Source organism: Scardinius erythrophthalmus, assembly GCF_964197995.2.
Source record: "Scardinius erythrophthalmus genome assembly, chromosome: 21".
NCBI lineage: Eukaryota > Metazoa > Chordata > Actinopteri > Cypriniformes > Leuciscidae > Scardinius > Scardinius erythrophthalmus.
In genome coordinates this window covers 24,406,544-24,425,148 of record NC_138241.1, presented here as the reverse complement: position 1 = coordinate 24,425,148, position 18,605 = coordinate 24,406,544, and the positions used below count along the sequence as shown (strand labels likewise).

General features: G+C 39.1%; 1 protein-coding gene across 2 annotated transcripts in view; it reads right to left on the bottom strand.

Annotated features, from left to right (window-relative positions):
* Positions 1-1,120: 1,120 nt before the first annotated feature.
* Positions 1,121-18,605, bottom strand: part of prim2 (DNA primase subunit 2) — a 66,129-nt gene continuing 48,644 nt past the window's right edge. For both annotated transcript variants that reach the window (XM_081350694.1, XM_081350693.1), the window contains exons 11-14: positions 12,456-12,582; positions 11,287-11,369; positions 5,591-5,659; positions 1,121-1,507 (exon numbers count right to left, since the gene is read on the bottom strand). In XM_081350694.1, coding sequence (XP_081206820.1) covers positions 1,295-1,507; positions 5,591-5,659; positions 11,287-11,369; positions 12,456-12,582 — 492 coding nt within the window. In that variant the 3' untranslated portion in view covers positions 1,121-1,294. The remainder of the gene's footprint in view (positions 1,508-5,590; positions 5,660-11,286; positions 11,370-12,455; positions 12,583-18,605) is intronic.

Below are 18,605 nucleotides of genomic sequence, written 5' to 3'. Positions count from 1 at the left end.
AACTCCCACAATGCACCACATTGCACAGCTCCGCAAGCCACTCCCACTAATCCAGAAAGCGCATATCTGCCTATAAGAGAAATCACTCTTCCGTCTACAAGGCTAGCTACTACCATAGCTTGAAATTCATTTCACATTCACACAAAATGTCTAGTTAGTTGGCGAACTCATATAGTGCATTACTCCTCGTTTGTATTTCTTTCGAAAAGGTGAATTATTGCATGGTACCTGGATGTTCAGTCAGAACATATGCGGTGCGAAACTAGGATAGTTCTCAACACAAACGTCCGTGTCCTCGTCTGATTCAGAGATTTCGTCCAGGAGAAATTGTCATCGTTGAAATTCTTTGCCGCAGACGGACTCTATCTCTGTGTTCGTAGCGGTTCGTAATTGCATAGTGAGATCACCGGCGCCACCAGTCCGCCCTAACTCGAGCCAGTCCGGGCTCCTCGTCCGCGGCAGGCAGGTCTTCTGCCTCGGCTGCTCTTCGCTATAATGCGGCTTGTAAAGGTAGCCACAAACACCTGATTCAAGCATCAGACTTCCGAAATCCTCTTCTTCTATATCATATTGAGCACTCTCCTCCGCTATTGTCATAACTTTACATCTGTCTCCACAGCGCCTGTTAGCTTAGCTTCAAACAAGATGGAGGATATTGCTTTCAGTTTCAGAGAGTAAAGTCCCACCCACTGATCTGTAATAGGTCTGTAGCGTGAGCGCGCCCCACCCTGGGAAAGATGAGAAACTAGTGTCTGTAGTCTTAACAGAAATCCCCCCCTCTAACACTTCCTCCTACAATGACGCAAAATGACGATTTTTGCGTCATTGTAGGAGGAAGTGTAAGAGGTAAATAACAGATTTCTCCCGTCTCAGGGGAAAATGAGAGAGTGTTGCACGACCATTCAATAGTATGACTGGGTTTCTAACAATGCAAAGCTTAATGCAAATGGGTGAAGTGTCCCTTTAAACTGACTCCCAAACTTTTGAAGGATAATGTATGAAGACACCAGCGGGAAGAAAGAGACTGAGCAGATGATAATTACTGATTACTAAATAGGTTGAGGTGAGTCATCAGTGCTGGTTATAATTAAAATGAAAAGTAAAAACAGAAAATGCTTTTATGAAAAATGAAAATTACTTTTATTTATTTTCTTCATTTTTAAAAAAACCACAAAGATAGGGAAAATACAACCAGATCAAAGTTTTTGAACATTGGAAACAATTTATGTCAAATATAGTGAATACTAGTAAGAGCCCTATGGTGTATTCATCCCAGATTTTAAGTTCTACTAAATCATTCATCCTGGAAGAAGGAATCTAAATCCCCCATCTCCTCGTGGGCCTGTTTGGAGCTTTCCTGAGATGGACGGGACATGTTTGATGGATTTTCTTGGCTTCTTTGTGACATCTCAACTTCCTTCTTGATGTCCCGGCCTCCACCCAGAAGCTTCTGACTCTCAGTGAAGTACTGGTTAGGGTGATTAAGAGAAAACCCAGCATCCTCAACCTGTAACAAGCAACAGTGTTTAGTATGCAAATTACTATAGTTACATTTGTGTAATAATGTGTATTTATTTTGTAAGCCACGTTTAAATAACTGCATTGAACCTGGAACATTAAAAGGGTACACAGGGAAATTTAAGTAGCTTCTATTTAATCTCTCCTCTCTTTCAGCCTTGTTTATGGCAAAGCCTCTCACTGATGGATCCCTGAAAGCTGCATTGCACTCAAACGCTGCACAATCCATTTGTTTCTAAGTGCAGAGGATATGGCTGTTTAATTATGCTTCAATCACAGCACACCCCTGATACTCCTCATGAATCAAAGTTTCAAACCCATCTCTCTGAATCGAGTGCACAGGGGTCTCTGCGGTAGTTAAGCTGTGGACAGAAAGATACATTACACGGATCCATCTCAGAGTTAACACATTACAGTGGACTACCCTCGCCCAGCGACTCCGTGCCAAATGAAATATGCATAAACATGAAACAGTCCCAGCCGAGGCCTAGAGACGGATCAATTCGGCGGATGCGCAACAAGCTCTCCTTCTAAAGTCCACCTCTCTTGCCCCCCCTCCTCTTTTTCATTATTGTTTCCTTTTCTCTATTGTTTGATTTATTGCGGTTGTGTAAATATTTCATCAGAGAAGTATTACATTTTGACCTTTAAATAAATGCTGCCAGGGAGGGAGGAATGCGAGCGTCTATTTGTTATGTGTCGCGGATGTGAAAGCGGAGGGCACATATGGCAGTGATTAAAGTCTCTTACGCTGGAGTTCAACAAGCGTGTTTTTGCAGCCAAGATGGTTGCGCCATCGCGTATCAGATGCAAGGAAGGCGAGGTGGTGCGGATCCACTGATGCCCCAACAAGAATGTTTTATTGTGCCTATTAACGTCAGAGGTTTCATCATTCAGCGACCCTAAAATAAGAGTCATGAATTTCAGTTTATCTTTCAAATCCTGTTATTGCAGGCTGTTCATCAAGGAAGCCATCTTATTCATTTTCCTGCATCATAAACCGTTCGCACTGTTTGGCTTGGGGCTATTAGTCATCAGCAATGACCCTAGTCCCAAGCGCCCCGGGGCCAGGAGCTAAATGATGCCCTTGGACTGCAAAGGCGCTGCCGTTTCACCGGGAGCCATTAAAAGCCATTATATCCTATCAATGACACTTTGAGTGCATTACTGCATTAAAAGAGGGGTGGCGCAGGCACAAACACTGTCATAAAGCTTTCTTATTGAGGGAATAAATCTAGACGTGCAAGAGATTAGAAATTTATACACGCTCTTTGATTTACTCATCTCGGCATTGAGCTAAAGCTTCAACAACAACAAGAACATCAGCAGATTTGAAGTGCTTACGCATATGTGAAGACTTGACTTTTACTCAAAAGTGTTATTATTAATGAAAACTAAGACAAAAACTAAAATAATGAAATCTAACAACTGACTCAAATGAACTACAGTTTACTACCGTTTTTTGAAATAAATCTATAATTCAGCAAGGATGCATTAAATGTATCAGAAGTGTCAATAAAGAAATTCATAATGTTACAAAGATAAATGCTGTTATTTTGAACATTTTATTCATCACAAAAACTGTAAAAATAAATATTAAGCAGTACGACTGTTTTCAACGTTAATAATAATAATAATAAGAAGAAGAAATCAGCATATTAGAAGGATTTCTGAAGGATCATGTGACACTGAAGACTGAAGTAATATATTAAAATAGAAAACCGTTATTTTAAATCATAATAGACCATTCGGGTGTTTTGTGAGCAGAGCCTAGTGGCAGAAAATGACAGTTCTGCATGGAAGCCACAAAAAAAAAAAAGGTAATTTATATCTTATATCTCACAGTTCTGATTTTTTTCAGAATTGCGATGTATATAAGCTTGTTATTTTATTCCACGGATTTTGCCTGTTTTCCCACACTTGTTACCACTGTTTTTCTGCCACCACAATGCACAGCCGCAAGAGACGTAACTATGATGTGACGTCTGCTCCCAAATGATCTATAATCTTACGGTTTTTAACGTTTTTTGATCAAATAAATGCAGAGATGCAGAAATGCTTTTAAAACACAAAAAATCATACCAAACACTAATTTTTGAATGGTAGTCTATATTTAATGTGGTCCCAAATTAATTAAAAACATGTTATATTATATATCTAAAAAAAAAAAAAGGCATAGATGACACTGGAGTGTGACGTGAAATGTAACGTCATTCTTTTTTTTTTATGATACCATCCAGCGCATTAACTTTGACAGACCTAAAATACTGATACTAAAAACAAAATAAAACTTAAAACTAGAGCTAGAAAACTAATTAAAAAAAAACAACTAAAATCAACAATGATCAATTAAAAACTACTGAAAATGAAACTAAAGTGAAAAACAAATTAATGAAATTAAATAAACTAACAACTACATTAGTGAAAAAGTAAAACAACAACAACAACAAATATAGAAGCATTTTTATAGGTGTTTATATATATACACCTATAAAATTGCTTCTGGTAGATGTTGAGAAATGGCTTCATCATGACTTTACCTGTTACTAAAGCTTCCCCATTTAAAATCCATCTTGTTACACATTGCTGACAAACATCTGAAAGGTTTACCAAGCTCTCTCATATCCAAGACGGTCTCTTCCCCCTCTTCACATTAACCTGTCACCTAGCAGATAGCGTCTGTTTGCGTGGCGTTGGTGTGTGCACATTTTCATTCTCAACCTGACAGCTGGGCTGCTTTTTTAGTCGAGGGACAGGGCATAGGTGTCACACAGGTAATCTTGACTGACATAGCTCTGAAATATTTCTCTCTGCTTGGCAAAAAATAAACAAAAATAAAATACAGAAAGGTTGCTGCCAGAGTCCTATCCACCCCCTCCAATTTAAAACTAGGAAGAAGAAATAAGAAGAAATCTATTAGATAACCATTTAAATAGAGCTGTAATCATTTGCTTTCTGGTTGCTTTCAGCTCTGACACACAATTATGCCCCTGTCAAAGAAAGCATATTGAAACTGCAAAGCCCAAAGTCCAATCTGAAAGGGCAATCCAAATAGAAAAAGCAAAGATTCAGCACATTTATCATTTGATTTTAAAAACGAGTTTCTGTCCATTACCTTGAAAACATGACTATAATATCAGCTTTAAACATGCTGAGAAAATGTTAAAGACCCTGAATAGACAATGTGTTTCTAGTCTTCACCAAAAAGCTTTAGATGATACAATTTGTATATGTATCTTCTTACTTCAACAAAAAATATAAATTAATTCCAATTCGTCTGGTTTCTGAGAGAATTACACATCTGTCCAATGTAGATAATATAATATATGTATTTATATATATACTGTACATATTCCGGAACAGAGATTGGTCAAAATAAAACTAAAAACCAATTGCCAGTGGTGTTTGGAGAAAAAAACAGCTGGTTTTGATTTATGGCGGGTCGACCGGTGCATCTCTAGAAAACACCATAAGAATTATTTGCACTCACACATATGCTCCCAAATATATTTTGAGGTCGCACAGACTCAATTTCGAGAGCATATGCAACCAAAATGGTTGCAATTTCGAGTCTTGTTGGTGCATTACCATTTCCATCAGCCATGCTGAATTGATGTTATAAATAAAGGAACACTATGACATAAAGGCCCTGTCCCAAATGCCACCCTAAGCCCTCAAATGTCAAATGGGACACCCTACGGGACTGTGGACTTCACTGACACAAGCAGCGGTCACCGCAAATCTGCAAATTCACATCAAGTGCGGCATTTGGGACAGAGCCAAAAACGACATCATACAGATTTATGGCTAAGTATCAAATGTAATCACCCATGTTGCTCATAAATAGTTTTAAAAAAAGAGAGATCTGTGCATTGTAGTGGACACCACGTATCAGAGGGAAAATTAATCTTAAAATTGCTTTGCAAAACACTACAAATTAAGATTTTATTAGAGGTCAGCTAAAGGCAGATGTGACTACAATGGTCAGGCTCTGTAAAGACTTCTCAGGGCTATCCCTAAGCTGACAAAAGCAGGTCCAATTACAGCAGGCCAAAATGAAAAGCATCCTTACACTGTGTGTCAGCTCAAAGTACTTCTGGCAGGCCAGCTGATAGTGCATTCCCTTGACCAGCTCCAGAACCTGTGAAAAAACAGAGAGAGAGAGAGAGAGAGAGAGAGAGAGAGAGAGAGAGAGAGAGAGAGAGAGAGAGAGAGAGAGAGAGAGAGAGAGAGAGAGAGAGAGAGAGAGAGAGAGAGAGAGAGAGAGAGAGAGAGAGAGAGAGAGAGAGAGAGAGAGAGAGAGAGAGAGAGAGAGAGAGAGAGAGAGAGAGAGAGAGAGAGAGAGAGAGAGAGAGAGAGAGAGAGAGAGAGAGAGAGAGAGAGAGAGAGAGAGAGAGAGAGAGAGAGAGAGAGAGAGAGAGAGAGAGAGAGAGAGAGAGAGAGAGAGAGAGAGAGAGAGAGAGAGAGAGAGAGAGAGAGAGAGTGGTTGAGGGCCCGAGAGCACAGTGTTAAAGAAAAAAAAGAGTCTTAATTATTTATAATACATTTACATGTATGCTCCAAAAAGGTATCTGCTTACATTATTAAAGACAAAATATTAAGAATAGAACAAACAAACAGTGAATAGCATCAAATGTCAAAAGCACATTGAACATGTGCTACTGTATTAACATGCGTTTCATATCCAGAGAATACCTGGATATCCTTTAGCTGAGATTTTTATTTACACCTTCATTCTAATGTGTCTCTAGCATGATTAGATGGAGATCAGCACAAAATGGAAAAAGCCACTTACATATTGCACTACAGGTTGTGTAAACCAAAATAATGACGGAGAACTCGAAATGAGTTTTGCCATTCTGACAGATAAAAAATGTATCTGATCTAATGTGCTTCCATACTTCAGAAACATCCCCAAAGTAAACATGCTAAAAAATATATATCAATGGTATATTAATAAGAATTAAAATAACACAAAAATTCAGCCTGACAGAAAATGTTTAACTAAGCCCATCAAAGTGAGCGATAATGGTTATTTGTGGCACAAACAGTGTCTGTATTACATATTACTTGTGTAGTTAGATAACATTAGTGTTTACATTTTGTTGGCCAAAATGTCAAATCAATATCTAAGAAGTCTTTGATGAGCAATAAAGATGAACACCATTAACAACGCATTGTGCTATTTTTGCTGAGACAGCACAAGTTTATGAGGTTTCAGGTGAGGAACAGAGGCAAAATGGCATCAAAGAGAGATGGAAAAGTGGATACAATCTGCTTCTCTTTCCTTTCTTTTTTGCTCAGACCTCCCCTCAGGTGATGCTTTTAACACCATGTATTCCCTGTGGTAAAGTATGCCATTCCACCTTAGCTAAAATCGGCAAGAGCAGAAATGCATAATACATGGATTTAAAGGTGAGAGACAACACCATCCAACACCTAACTCGAAGCTCTGGAGACGATCACTACTGGGAAGCAATGGTAACATATACAGCAAGACACCAGCTAGGGGTTCGACATATGCTGTGAAAAACAAGATAAAATCACTGGTTTACATATTGCTTGCGGATAACATAGCCAAGAATAGCTAATAACATGCATTACACATTTTAAACTGCACTCTTTTGACTTGTGGAAATATGTGAGTTTGTCTTAAAATACACTCACCTAAAGGATTATTAGGAACACCATACTAATACTGTGTTTGACCCCCTTTCGCCTTCAGAACTGCCTTAATTCTACGTGGCATTGATTCAACAAGGTGCTGAAAGCATTCTTTAGAAATGTTGGCCCATATTGATAGGATAGCATCATGCAGTTGATGGAGATTTGTGGGATGCACATCCAGGGCACGAAGCTCCCGTTCCACCACATCCCAAAGATTCTCTATTGGGTTGAGATCTGGTGACTGTGGGGGCCATTTTAGTACAGTGAACTCATTGTCATGTTCAAGAAACCAATTTGAAATGATTCAAGCTTTGTGACATGGTGCATTATCCTGCTGGAAGTAGCCATCAGAGGATGGGTACATGGTGGTCATAAAGGAATGGACATGGTCAGAAACAATGCTCAGGTAGGCCGTGGCATTTAAACGATGCCCAATTGGCACTAAGGGGCCTAAAGTGTGCCAAGAAAACATCCCCCACACCATTACACCACCACCACCAGCCTGCACAGTGGTAACAAGGCATGATGGATCCATGTTCTCATTCTGTTTACGCCAAATTCTGACTCTACCATCTGAATGCCTCAACAGAAATCAAGACTCATCAGACCAGGCAACATTTTTCCAGTCTTCAACTGTCCAATTTTGGTGAGCTCGTGCAAATTGTAGCCTCTTTTTCCTATTTGTAGTGGAGATGAGTGGTACCCGGTGGGGTCATCTGCTGTTGTAGCCCATCCGCCTCAAGGTTGTGCGTGTTGTGGCTTCACAAATGCTTTGCTGCATACCTCGATTGTAACGAGTGGTTATTTCAGTCAAAGTTGCTCTTCTATCAGCTTGAATCAGTCGGCCCATTCTCCTCTGACCTCTAGCATCAACAAGGCATTTTCGCCCACAGGACTGCCGCATACTGGATGTTTTTCCCTTTTCACACCATTATTTGTAAACCCTAGAAATGGTTGTGCGTGAAAATCCCAGTAACTGAGCAGATTGTGAAATACTCAGACCGGCCCGTCTGGCACCAACAACCATGCCACGCTCAAAATTGCTTAAATCACGTTTCTTTCCCATTCTGACATTCAGTTTGGAGTTCAGGAGATTGTCTTGACCAGGACCACACCCCTAAATGTATTGAAGCAACTGCCATGTGATTGGTTGATTAGATAATTGCATTAATGAGAAATTGAACAGGTGTTCCTAATAATCCTTTAGGTGAGTGTATATTTTTTAAGGTAGCTGATTTTCGGACTTTTAAATCTAATTAAAGTATTAACTAACTAATTAATAAAAAAATAAATAAAAAAAATCTAATTCTTTATCAGAATAAACATTTAAAAAACAGAGCTTGTTGCCAATTAGATTGAAAATGATTGACCAAAGAACTAAACTTGTTTCCCACAAGGTTTTCCACTATTATCAGGAACATTTATCAACATAACTCAAACATTATAATATAAGAAAAATGAACCAGAGTTTTGAATCATTTCATTGAACTGATTCACATAAATGACTTGAACATATCACCCTCTTTGAAACAGAAGTTTAAATCAGAAACAATACGAAAACATTTCAACACTTTATATGTGTGGATCAAAAAAGGCTTTTCAATGTTAAAAAAAGCACATTAAAATGGCAATATTCAGGATTACTTAAATTTATTATAGCTAATAAAACCATTGTTAATATAACGTGAATATTCAACACATAGCCAATATATCATCCAAAAACCTACGCAAGTAATCATCACACTTAAAATGCAATTCCTTAATGTAAACCTTGGAACTCAAAGCTGCACCGTACACAGATGGACTTTGTTCTGACTGCTTTATCATACATTACACTTAGCAACATCACAGCAAACAATCACACAGCCACAACATAAGGCTATAATTTCTGGGGATTTTTAAGTATTACGAAGTGGCATGAAAAATGCTGGGATTAAATTCATAACATGCATGCTACATGTGAACTCTACATGTTCTCACTGCTTCTTGCACTGTTTGAACTGTGAACCAAACATGCGATCCTTTAATCTGCACTTCCTGAGGTAGGAGCCACGCTGTGAAGGGCGCTAACTGAGAGTGAGAGAGGAGAGCTGAGTTTTCTAAAGTAGCTCTCCTCCAGACTGGAGTCTCGCCCTTTTGACTGTAATGTCACTTTGTCAATAGACAGGTTGACTGAGAAGGTTGACGTTCTGCATTTTAATCACCCTACTGCCCAGGCTTTTCACATTTTCTGAGGTTTTTAATTATCCAGCGCACTGGGCAGCGAGAGGGCCACGTGCTGCGAGAGCTCTTGGGGTGAACATCAAGCTGTTGCTTCACACGCCCACAGGTCTAAGACTATGAACACTGAGAGTGTATAAGGACACTGCTTGGGGTCTCCAATGAAATTATGAATTTAATTGGATTGGAAATGTGCTACCCTTGGGCTGGCATGTCGGACTGCATTAGGCAGCCATCAGCCATTTCCCTCAACCGCACGATGGGTGGTAGTGGATGAGCCATGTGAGAAAAAAACTGAGCACACCTTACAGTGGAAACATGCAAACGATTCTCAAATAGCTAAGAACGATTTTCATGCACTTCAAACTATATGCTTCATATAACTGAAGTTCAAAATATATAATAGCACATCAACATTATGTTAAGTACCAATTATTTTTTTATAATTTTCAGTTCAAACGCACCCCACCCCCCAAAATAATAATAATAAATATGTAATATAAAAATAGAATATTTTGATTGTATTTATATTGATATCATATTAATATGATAGCTACCTTCAGTCATCCACTAGAAATCTTAAGAGCACAACCAGAGATAGTACGCAACATTTGACTTCATGAATATATTCTTTTTAAGAGCCTTTTAACATTGAACTTAATGGCCTTATTAAAACCAGCTCGTTAATTACATTAGCGTCAAAGGATTATAACTCCATGAGAACATTACAGCAAGGCTGGTCCATCTCATTTCACTGCCTGGCCTGTTGCAGCTGCTTTAATGTGTAAAAAAAAAAAGTCAGCTGAAATGACTTTTAAGAGTACTTTAAAGAACGCATCAAATCACTGGATACAGCAAAGGTCAAAGTAATCAACACAGAGAGCTGAAGCTGTCATTACACTGGAGAATCCAGAGCGTTATTTCTTTTCGTCATTAATATTCCAGAAGTACAGCAGATTCATTAATATTCCAAAAGTACTGCAGGATGGGGTTTTCAGGGATGCCTTGTTAAAAATTAATTGCACCATTTTTCTATGATTATTATACAATCGTATCATTTTAATTGTCAAGGTAATGTCCTTTCTACACAATATTTGGTAGATTTTGTTTGGTCTGTGGTTATGTTGAGGTTAATTTACACAAATAATTTTGAATGCCAAGTTGTTTTAAAAAGCCCTTTACACTCACACTGACACCTCGCTTAAAGGGTAACTCTCGCCAAAATTGAGCCTAAGCTCTTTTTGTTAATCTACTCGAGTCAAACTTTCGTGTAACGTAACATGAGGGGAGTAAAGATGGAAAGCTCCTAAAGCTCGTTTCCATATAAATTCACAGATAATTTTTTTATCTAAGTTATCATGACATTTCCTCATATGGAGTCAGTTCATTACGTTGCATTCGGAGATCGACTACTTTTGACTGACAAAATTCCAGCCACCGGAAACACTAACTGATAAAGTGAGTCGCACAAAACATTTCTTTTTAGTAAACTTTGTGTACACAAACAATGTAGTCAATGCTCAAGGTTCATGTGTAGAGCCCCTGGTGATACTTCGAGCACAGTTTTATGTTGTGTCGAGCCTTCTTAGTGTTTTAAAAATAGCGATTTTGATGCTATCATAGAAGTGGCCCCATGCACTCCCATTCAAAAGGCATTTTGACCTAAAACTAAAATACGGTCAAACTTAAAAGTGGCGTTTCCATACTAATTATGCTTTTACAAAAAAATTTGACTCGGGTAGATGAACAAAAAGAGCCTAGGTTCAATTTTGGCGAGAGTTATGATTTAAAACAGACCCCCCCTTGACCCAGTGGACACCCCTCTGTCTTTGCACATTGTGCTGAGCCTGTTAAATAGTGTGTTTTAGGTGTCGGACAAACCTGACTGATCCCACTAGGGGAGATTTTATAGGACTGCAACTTCTGTTTCAGTAGCTCAGGGTCGCTGTGGCGGAATGGACACCCTGTGAGGAAGGAGAAAAGATGGAGAAAATGGGTTTACAAGCATCACAAACACTCCAAACCAATATGTTCTATTGGAAAGTAGGAACACGACCCACATGTTTTTTGTGCCCTTGAAGGCCACTGCTAAATGGGGTACTACTTGTGGGGTTGTTTCCAAAAAAAAGGGAGCCATACTGTAAATTATCCATACTGTATGATGGTTCAAATAAGTATTTTTGCAGTTATGATCATGTAATCCCAGGTGGAGATTCCAAGCAATTGACTTTGAAAATTGAGAAAATGTAAGATCTTTCCAGGGATTGATAACCCTCAATTGAATTCATGCACCCAAAGACTACAAGCAGGAAATATACACACACATGAATAGAAGTTTCAATGAACAACATTTATTTGAGATAGAAATATTTTGTAAAATTATAAATGTTTAATGTATTTCCTGTCATTTTTAAATCAAATGAACGCATCCTTGCTGAATAAAAGTATTAACATCTTTATATTATATATATACATATACAGACACACATACATACACACAAATATACATTACATACACAAATATATATAGAGGAAAAAGTTGAGTTTTATTTAAATAATTGCTTATAATTTTTAAACATCATATGGAAGTACACAAGTAGAAATAAGATATTTGACGTTAAAAAATAATACAATTCCATCAGTCTTAACAGCTAGAATTTTTTTTTTTGTTATGAACAAAAATAAATTGATGCTACATTATCAATGGAACATTTCACTTTTAAACAAGGTGCCAGTGATGTATAGCTTTGTGACAGTGTATTCTAGAAATGAATGCCATCCACAATTTGGCGTACTCAACATTAAGTTACTTCGGCCTTCATAGTAAGCAGAATAGTGATGCTCAATTTTTAATGGATTTCACCTATTATGTGCATTGTGAAAAGCAGGTGTTATCAATTAGGCAGCGTGGACTTGGGTATTTTTTAATAACTAATTCAAGACCACCTGCATACTAAACAGTCTTTTAATTCTCTTCACTACAGGACTAAACATGGGCCTCGGGGGAACGATCGCATATAAAACCAACAGTCTGGCTCAGTATGACTCACCGTGGTAGTCGCCTTGGCTGGGTGGGTTTGACAAAATCACCTTCATGCAACTGTAGGGGGTGTAGTCAGTGCGCTTGCCTTCCTTCCCAAACATGTGGCGGACGCTGTAGGCATATGCTTTATCAAACTGCAGAGCAAGACAAAGACAAGAGAGAAAAAGAGAGAGACTGTGAGTTTGAGAGAGAGGACAGTAAAGCATGCAAGAAGAGGGGTAGGAATGGTGGGGAGGTTGTGGGTGAAACTAAGACATTGTCGTACATCAAGTGGGTTGTGGCAGGGTGTTTTCCGCTATGAAATATAGAGCTATTAGCAAGGACCTGCTGTAGCAGTGTCGCCAAACCGCAGACAGCTGTGACTGGATTATGGATAATGTGGCTGCTCTCTCTATCTTTCCCATCCCCCATCTCTATTTCACTCTCTACACACAAATCTCGTGTCTCTGAGGCATCGCCATCAAACCAAATTAAACAAATTAATGCATGCAAAGGAAAGCCATTCTGTTGAAGAGCTACTACCTCAAGCAGAAATATAAAATAACAGTGTAAAAGGTTTAGAGAGCAAAGGAATTAACATTTATAATAACATACTAATGTGCAATTTTCAATACTGTATATACATTTTTTATTACAAATAAACTACCGTTTAAATGTGTGGGGTCAGGAAGAATTTTCATGTTTTTGAAAGAAATCTCTTATGCTCACCCAGGCTGAATTTATTAAATACAGTAGTATCATGAAATATATATACTCAACTCATCTTTATTTATATAGCACCACTAAAAACAACAATTATTGACGAAGGTGCTGTACACTATATCAAATATCATCAACATTTAACACCAATAATCCATTCACAGATTTAAAAACCAGCAACAAGACTTTAAAATCAATTCTGTAACGAATTGGGAGCCAATGCAGAGATATCAGAACTGGAGTGATGTGCTCTCATTTACACACACCAGTAAGGAGCCTAACAGCTGCGTTTTGTACCATCTGCAGACGGTTAAGAGATGCTTGGTTAATACCCATATAAAGGAATCACCCTTTCAAAGTCCTTAAAAGAAAGAAATTATTTTACTTTAGCTAGGACTCTGAGATGAAAAAAACTGGTTTTGACTACCGTACTAATCGGTTTGTCAAATTTGAGACCACTATCGACCAAATTCTTCACTAGGGGTTTCACACATGGAGACAAATGGCCAAAATTTAAGCAAGGACAGATAGCAGCTTCTGAAGATTCAAAAACTATAATCTCAGTTTTGCCTTCATTGAGGTGAAGTAAATTTAGGGACATCCAGACCTTTACATCCGCCAGACAAGGCAAAAAAATACAAAAAACATGTTGTTTGATCCCAGGGGCAAATATATTTGGGTATCATCAGTGTAACAGTGAAATGAGATGCCGTGTCAAACACAACACAACGTGGGAAAACAACCCCAGGGGAAGCATTTACAAGGAGAATAAAATCGGAGCAAGAATAGAACCTTGAGGGACCCCACACTTAAAAGAAGCTGCATCCGAAGTAAATTCACCGATATTAACAGAGAACCTTCTACTATTAAAATAGGATTGAAACCATTTAAGAGCATTTCCCTGAATGCTCATCCAGTGCCCCAAACGAGAATTACAATAGTCAAGCCTAGTTGAAATAAAAGCATGAATCACCCTTTCAAAGTCCTTAAAAGTCCTGAATGCTCATCCAGTGCCTCAAATGAGAAAGAGTGGTCAATCATGTCAAATGCCGCACTCAAATCTAGCAGCACTAACACAGCAGACTTGCCAGAGTTGAGAGTCAGTAAAATATTGTTTAAAACTTTTACCAATGCTGTTTCAGTGGAATGGTTTTTCCTGAAACCTGATTGGAACACTTCAAAATTTTTGTTTTTATTCAGAAAGCTCTGTAGTTGGTGAAACACTATTTTGCCTAAAATTTGCCAGAACTATCAGGTCTAAATTTGACTTTTTGAGAAGTGGAGAATCATGAGATGAAGAGGAGATATTTAGCCTAATATGCCTCATCTTATCCACAAAAAAATTATAAATCTGTCACACATAGCCAGAGACTCTGTTGGGAAAAGACCAACAGAGGGGTTAACAGCAGCATTTATAAAAAGAAATGCTCTTGGATTGTGATAATTCTTTTCAATCAGATCTGAAAAATACTTAAACTTTGCTATTTTCACCACTTTCTGATATTGTACCAAATTGTCCCCAAGTATTTACACACACACACACACACACACACACACACACACACACACACACACACACACACACATATATACACATGACATATTACACCATGCCATTATTTATTAAACAAAAACTAGGCCAAAACGGAAAAGCCATGGGTGACAAACTAAGTACACCCTTACTGATTCCATAGGATTTAAGAGGGTAAGTAGCAGTCAGGCACTGCTTATAGAGTGTGATCATGTCTATAAAAGCAGATGTTTTGGCAGTTTGCTGGTCTGGAGCATTCAGATGTGTGTTAACACAATGCCAAGGAGGAAAGACATCAGCAATGATCTTGAGGAGCAATCAACTGCTGCCATCAATCTGAGAAGGGTTGTACGCCCATTATATGGCCAAGAATTTGAAGTCCATCATTCTACAGAATGGAAGATTATTCACAAGTTAACAAAACATTCAGAGAGTTGCCAATCTTCCCAGGAGTGAACATCCCAGCAAATTCACCCCAAGGTCAGACCGTGCACTGCTCAGAGAAATCGCAAAACACCCAAGACTCACCTCAGACTCTACAGGCCTCAGTTGACATGTTAAATGTTAAAGTTCATGGCAGTTCAATTAGAAAAATACAGGACAATTATGGCATGTTCGGAAGGGTTGCCAGGAGAAAGCTTCTCTAAAAAGAACAAGTTAGCACGGCTTAGGTTTGCAAAGTTGCATCTGAACCACAGTGCCATGTTTGGCGAAAACCAAACACAGCATAATGCACAAACACCTTATACCAACTGTCAAGCACGGTGGTGAAGGGGTGATGATTTGGGTTTGTTTTGCTGCCACAGGACCTGGGCACCTTGCAGTCATTGAGTCAACCACAAACTCCTTTGTATACCACGGTATTCTAGAGTCAAATGTGAGGCCATCTGTCCGACAGCTAAAGCTTGGCAGAAATTCGGTTATGCCACAGGACAATGATCCCAAGAACACCAGCAAATCTATAACAGAATGCATTGGCCCGGTCAAAGTCTATACCTCAACCTGACTGAAATGTTGCAGCAGGACCTTAAGAGAGCTGTGCATAAACAAATGCTTGAGTAGGACAAGAAAAAAAAGAAAAGAAAAAAAAACATATGAACATCTCATGTGGCTATTATCATACAAATTAAAAGTGACGTGAAATCTCCTTTGAGCATTACCGGGTCTTATTTGTGCTTTGCGCAGCTCTTTCTGTGTGAGAGCTGCTGTGTACATCACTGTCCACCTTGAGAAATATGCTGTATGCTTAGGAAACCATTACACTGCTTGCATTTGATGAGGGTCAGTGCATTCAATCTCAGGGCTGAACTCAATACACCAATCATGTACACTCTGGTAACTATCCAAAAGGGTAACCTAGCCCCCTGAGCTGGTTATGTCTCAGCTAAGAGATGGAGAGAGATAGAGTAAAGACAGCAAAGAGGGGAGACAAAGAAATAGCAAGTAATAATCATCCACAGCACTAAGATGCCATTACCATGGTAATAAAACCTGTGAACTTGACAAGGTGACTATCTACAAGGCTGCAATTAAACAGGCCATAAAATCAACTTACCCTATCACAAATTAATGACATGATGGGTCTATAGATTCAGGCAGCCCCTCTGGTTTTGATGATATATCCATAGCCCACAACTCTTCTTGTGATCTGTTTTGTCCAAATTAAATTTATTTTTAACCTGAACATTTTGTCTTGGTTGACTGAGATTCCATCCAGGTTTACATTTCAATATTACTACAGTTTGAGCCATGCTTGATCTGTGCTGAATGTGAGCTCTAAATCTAATCTGCCTTTACAGAGCAGAAAAACTCCCCATTTGCACTTAAATTTAAATAGTAAATGACCTATTCATATATTTTTTACAAAAAAAAAAAAAAAATCAACATGAATTGCAGTTTGAAACCTGCTTATATAATGAGACGTATTTCTGAGTGAAACAGGATATTTGATGGGGGGGGAAAATGAGTAGAGCGGGACTTGATTTTATCTGTCAGGAACGGATTTGGATGATGAAAAGTGGCAGTTATACTGTCAGTAATTTTTTTGTGGAAATTGTACCTTTATACAATAGCTCATCACTGGTGCAGTACCCTTAAAGAGAAAACTTTGCACCTTATCTACCCTTAAAAGGTGCATTAGTACCCCTAAAGGTATATTTTTGCAATGTTTGTTTGTTTAAGAGTGCACATACAGGAAGTGGGCTATATACAGAAATTGGGCTAAATGGGAGTCTGAACAGCTCTTTGACTATTGGGTAACATAATCCAACTGTTCGCACTGCGCAAGCATCAAGCACATCCCGCACTATTTTCTCATTGATGCATGTCCAAAACCAAAACATTAGACTCAAGCGCTTTGCTTAAGACAGACATACGCAACTTTTTTTCATTAATATAGCCTATAATTAGAGTACTTCATTTACAATAAAAATGTACTTCACTGTCATTTTTAAGGCCGAATCTAAAGATACACAAAAAAAAAAAAAACATTTTGTGACGGAACTTTCTGGGCTAAATGCACTCGTTGTATAATGGTATTTTCACCAGCTGAGAACTCGTGAAGAGTTTATCAAATGTGTAAAGGAGTCAAAACAGAGGCAGGAATTCCTCCGCTGCACACAATCCAAGATCTGCTGCAAGCCAGGGAGGAGCCCGATGGAGCTGAAGGTGTGGAGGAATAAGTCCATAGCAGAGGTAGACAGGCAAATGACGAAGGTGGAACCGGAGGGACCAGGGAGCCTGTTAGAGCCGGAAGGACGACGGTCCCAGGTGGGGCAGAAGGAACGAGGAGCCAAGGTTGAGGCAACTAGTCGATGGACAAGGTGGAGTAGTGGGCTCGGAGGCCTGAGGCAGAGCCATGGGATCCAAACACCAAGGTGGAGCTGGGGGCCAGGAGGACCGAGGCATTGAAGCATTGCTGGGCTGAGTCGGCGGAGGAGCAGAGGGGCTGGATGGGACCAGCGGAGCAGACACTCCATGGCTTTCTTGGAGGAGGAGAGTGGGAGGCTGGGTGGGACCATCAGCGACAAAGAAAGTAGTGTCGCCAGTGGCGATGAAGACGACTTGGAGCTGGGCAGGACTGGCAGAAATGGAGAAGATGAAGACGACCTGGGGCTGGACAAAACCAGCAGAGGAGACAGGGCTTGGGCAGAGGAAGTCATCAAGAAATCGTTCATTCCAGACTGGGGAAGAGTTATTGTCGATGCTGGAAGATGAGGATGGTGGGCATTAGCTCAGGCTCATTCTGCAGTGGGCCACAGAGGTAGTCATTGTTGAGGACATCAATAAGGGATATGCACATTCTAAACAAATGCGAATGGCTTCTCTCCAAGTTAAATTTCCCATAGTAGTTTGCTCCCATCTAGTAGATGGATTTCTAAGAAGCATTATCTTGATAGGAACAATGTGCTATAGCTGACAAAATCTGGCAGAATAATCCAAAAAAGGGAGACCGAGTGCAATGAGAAACAAACTAAATGTCCATGAAAACGGAACTGAAACAATAACAGAATGTGACAGCTCAAAGTGCATTGCAAATGGCATAGGGAACATTGATACATCAAGTAGTGGAGAGGGACATTTACACACCAGTCACTGTGCATCACTCCAGCACTCGAAGTTTGAATAAAATAAAGGAGGAAAAAAACCTGTTTGCGGATATAAAGTGTGCAAGACGTGACAGTTACTAGTGCAAATCTTATGATTACAGTTAAATAAGATTAAAAAAAACACTACTAATATAATATTGCAGGCAGTGTTGTAGCACAAATCTGTGAATGTAAAGTGAAGAGAAGTAAACTTCAACTAATATCTCATGCTCAGTGAATAGGGAGTAGTGAACACTGCATAGGGTCCCTGTCAATTGTAAGGCAGTTCATGGAGCTCTCTTCTAATGACCTCATGATCTGAATCGGGTGCGTTAATAAT